The sequence below is a fragment of the Vicia villosa genome, linkage group LG1, assembly GCF_029867415.1.
Source record: "Vicia villosa cultivar HV-30 ecotype Madison, WI linkage group LG1, Vvil1.0, whole genome shotgun sequence".
Lineage (NCBI taxonomy): Eukaryota > Viridiplantae > Streptophyta > Magnoliopsida > Fabales > Fabaceae > Vicia > Vicia villosa.
In genome coordinates this window covers 153,953,730-153,958,349 of record NC_081180.1, presented here as the reverse complement: position 1 = coordinate 153,958,349, position 4,620 = coordinate 153,953,730, and the positions used below count along the sequence as shown (strand labels likewise).

At 36.9% G+C, this 4,620-nt stretch overlaps 1 protein-coding gene across 1 annotated transcript; it reads right to left on the bottom strand.

The window, feature by feature from the left end:
* Window positions 1–3,439: 3,439 nt before the first annotated feature.
* Window positions 3,440–4,332, bottom strand: LOC131657842 (uncharacterized). Its single transcript, XM_058927200.1, has 2 exons — window positions 3,664–4,332; window positions 3,440–3,589 (listed from the first exon to the last, which is right to left on the bottom strand). The coding sequence occupies exons 1-2, from the start codon at window positions 4,330–4,332 to the stop codon at window positions 3,440–3,442; spliced, it is 819 nt and encodes a 272-aa protein (XP_058783183.1).
* Between the last annotated feature and the right edge of the window lie 288 nt (window positions 4,333–4,620).

Sequence of the window (4,620 nt, the reverse complement as noted above, 5' to 3'; positions counted from 1 at the left end):
CCCTAAAGACCTTTTCCTAATGGAATGGCACGTTCTCCATTTGCATGCCCTTCGATCCCTTAGTTTTCCACGCGTCCTTTTTGGATAAGACAGATCATTTTGAATTTGAATCTCCTTCCGTTTGAGGCGCCAAAATTCAACCAACGTGGCTGTTGAAGCTTGCACTCCAAATGCTCCGAAAATATCCAAAGTCTTTTATCCTCATCCTCGAGGATATTTACTTTAAGATACATTTCGATAAAGTAAAACTCATTTTACACCAAATGGTACTTCAAATAGCCTTCAAAGGGCCAGGTTTTATGTCTTTCTTCGAAATATCTCTTCTTCAACAAACCTTCTTTCATCCGTCGAAATCCCCAACTAAAAGCGGCGTTATGGCTGTTGAAAAATCTTGTTAAGAACACCATCTAGCGTTGATGTTACATCTTATAGAAAGAGGTTGGATTGAGAGATAAGGGTCGCATGAAAAAGAAAAACTATTTCTAGAATGGTGTAAGACGAATGTCGAAAGATGGCAAATAAATGTGAATATAAAAACTATAAAAGATACAAGGCTTAATTACACTTTTGGTCCTCCTATTTTCAACTTTCTGAAGTATTAGTCTCTCCATTTAAAAGCCAGGTTTCTAGTCCCCAAACTTTGCTCCACTTGGGATTTTCAAGGTCCCCCTCCACTTGGCTGCCTCATTTATGATGTGGCACATACCAAACACAGTCAGGTCACCATTTTACATTTTTTTCTAGAATTCTATTTTTTATTAAATTTTAATTTTCTTATTTACTTACAATTCAATTAATTACATTATTGGCTGATTTGTTATTAATTAAAAAGCTAGGGCACATGTTCATCCCCAATTCACCCAGTCTTCTTCAAATCTCTGAAGCTTCGTCCCAACTTCGTCTCTCTTCACTCTCATCGTCTCTCTTCACTCTCATTCTACTCATTCTTCTTCCAATATCTATGCAGCCTTATCTCCGCCTCTCAAAATGTCTCAGAATTCGGTGTCTCATGGAAGCTACAAGATCCGGTCTTTGAGGGATAAGTGCCATTGTGGGCTCGATGCGCTGTTGATGACGTCGTGGACTGATACCAACCCGGGTCGGTGTCTATGGTTGTGGTATGTACAAGGTATGGAATTTATCAATTTTTAATCTCTGTAGTGCTCAGTCTTGAATATTAGCAGTGAAGCTTATGTATTCTCCATTGATTCAACTTCAAGGGTTCAAAAAGTGCAGCAATTTTGTCTGGTTGGATGAAGAAATGAACACAAGAGCAAAGGAAGTGATTTCGTCATTAATTCACAATTTGGAGGAAGAGAAGCAGAGGGCCAAAGATGCAAGCATGAAGGAAGAAGAAATGAGGACGAAGATGAAATTAATGAAGAAACAATTGAAGTTCAATTGGTCAATAACCATTTTAGTTTTAGTTGCTTTAGTAATTGCAATAATAATGAAGTGATGTACTGTAACTTTATCTTCATGTTGTTGGTCTATGTTATGTCGTTGCTTCAGTTGTTGTTGTTTAGAGTAAAAATGTAACTTTATCTTCATGTTGTTGATGTTATAATGTAATTGTAGTTGTTGTTGGAATGAAGTTGGTTTGAAATTATTCTCAATTTGAATCTTTGTAATTGGTTTGAAATTATTCTCAACAGCTGAATCTTTGTAATTGAACCAAAAGCATTTTAGAACTAAACATAATAGAAACCATAATATAACTCTTGTTACATAACTTGATCACAGAATTTGTTACAAAACCATAATATAACTATTGGTGGTATTCTAGAGGTGGCATATGATAAATTATGGTGTTGCAAGATTCTGCAGAGGAAAACTAGATTTAGTCACTTTTTGCACTATACTTCCACTGGTGAAAGATATGCTTTAAAACTGCACAGGACACTTTTCTCACTATACTTCCACTGGTGGAAGATATGCTTTAAAACTGCTATTTTATTGAATTCACCACCAACTGCTATATCTTTCTCAGCATTACAAAGCCTTTATATAGGCTTGAATTAAAACTGACATAGAATACAATAAGATGATAATTAAGACGAGGACTCTTGGTTCTCTCAATCTTAATGTTACAACTCTAACATAACTCTAAATAAAGACAATAATTTGAATTTGATGGTTGCAATTCTCTCATAATTCTTACTAAATCCAGTGGTGGTTACAACACATTAATTTTAACAATAACTAGTTCACAGAATTTGTTACATAACTTGGTCATGACAGAAATTGTTCACAACTTGTTCATAATAGATCTAAACATACCAAACAGAACTTGTTCATAACCAGAAGCATTTTATATGGTTCAAAAGTTGACCAAACATAACTAAACAGACCCAAATATCTAAACAGACCAAAATATAATGGTTCAAAAGATGACCATATTACAAAAAGTCATTCCAAAGTTAGTCTAATCTTGTGTGGCTTGTGGTGCCTGAGACCCCTGCCCAATTTCAACTGGAGTTTCCTTTGCCTTCTTGGTATTTTTTGCTTTCTTTGTAGTCTTTGATTGCTTGGTAGTCTTTGCTTTTTTAGCCTTGTTACCTCCTATTGGTATTGCCCTATCAGCTGCTCTTTTTCCCTTACATGCCCTCTTGTTGTTTCCAATTTGACCACATTTCTTACAAGTGACAGTTGCAAACTTCCTTGATAGCACATGGGGATTCTTTTGTTCATCAGTTGCCTTGTTCCTCATCTTCTTAGGTCTCCCAATTGCTCTTCTCATCACAGGAGGGCATATGGGCACATGATCAACAATTGGCCATAGCCGTGGACCATTGGTGCGCAACACAATATTAGCATATATCTTCTCAAAAGTTGATTTACTGCACAAACAGAATAAAGCAAAAAATATATCAATATATACGGCAGCATAAAATGACATCAATATATGGCAACATACACAATAGAACATACCTATAGAAGTCAAACACATAATTGTCAGGTTTTTTTTTATGTTCCAAATGCATGAGATTACATGGCAGCAAGGTATTCCTGTCAAATCCCATTTTCTGCAGCTACATGTTTCCTTCTTTAGATTGACACAATATGTTTCCACTCCAAATATGGAGAGGTCATCATCCCCATGCCAAGTTGGACTCCACCCTTGGGCCTGTTTTTTATTCTTCTCAATAAGCATCTGGATCCTTGGACATATTGCACCTTCATAATTTTATAGTAACTCTTTTTGCTTGATTATCCTCTTAGTGATGTAGTGTTTGATCCCCTCCAACAATGTGATGATACGCTTGTCTCTATGCTCTAAAACTTCTCTGTTAAAGGCCTCACACATGTTGTTAACCTGCATATCACATTTTGTATCAGTTCTGAAGTGTGCTCTTGTCCAGAATTTTGCAGGAGTGTTAATCATATCCTTCCAGGCGCCTTCATCCAGCAATTTCATTTTCTCCATTGATCTTTCCCATTATGGTATTGTAGTTGCTCTAGCTGCTGCCCACATCACCTCCTTGAGCTCTAAACCTGAATGTTTTTTCTTCCAATTACCATATAGGTGTTTTACACAAAGCCTCTGCTCCACATGCTCACTCAATCCTTGTATAGCAGGAACCAACCCCTATCACATTAAATTTAACAAAACATTAATAAGAGGAATTAAAATTGTTCAATAAAATACAAAGAGTCACATACCTTCTGTTGATCAGATATGAAACCATATGCTTTTTGGTTCAATGCACCTAGGTCTTCAATAAGTAGATGCAAGAACCACTCCCATGAATCTTTGGTCTCTGCCTCAACCACTGCATAAGTTATTGGATATATTTGGTTGTTAGCATCTCTGCCAACAACTGACATCAACTGGCCACCAGTTCCCCCCTTTAAAAAGCAAGCATCTAAGCCTATCAGTGGCCTGCAATAGTTAGCAAATCCTAACTTACAAGCATTCAGACATATGTATATCCTCTCAAAAACATGTGCTTCATTGTCTTCTGCACACTTTATGACCACAGTACTATTGGGATTTGACTTCAACAATTCCTTTGCATAACTCCTCAGGTGATTAAATTGGTTAAGTCCAGCCCCTTGTAGTAGATCCATTGCCCTCCTTTTTGCCTTGTATGCTTGGTCATAAGATATCTTCACTTCCCATTTCTCAAGTGCTACAGCTACAAGACCAGATGGCTTGATATAAGGACTATGCATTGGCACATGTGCAAACCTTTTAGCCAGCCATCCTGTCTTTGCATTTCTATTATCTGCAGTTCTATAACAGGTATGCTCATCCACATAACTAACTACTTGCCAATATTGCTGCCCACTTCTCTTACTAAATCTCAGGTAATACTTACAGCCACCCATCCACCTAACTACAATTCTTTTAGCATCATTTTTCTTAATGAACACATTTTTTTTGGTTGTCCATTCCATATTCTTTCACTGCATCTCTAATTGTATCTTTGTTTGTGAACATCATTCCTAATTTGAATCTCTCACCACTCTTATATGTTGGGTGCTTTACCACTTCTTCCTCAACATCACTTCCAGGGGGTGTGTACAAATGATCCTCATCCTCATCATCTACATCTTTATGTTGGATTTTGGTTCCACTTGATTCCTCACCTAATGTCTCAGGAGGAAGTACCTGTG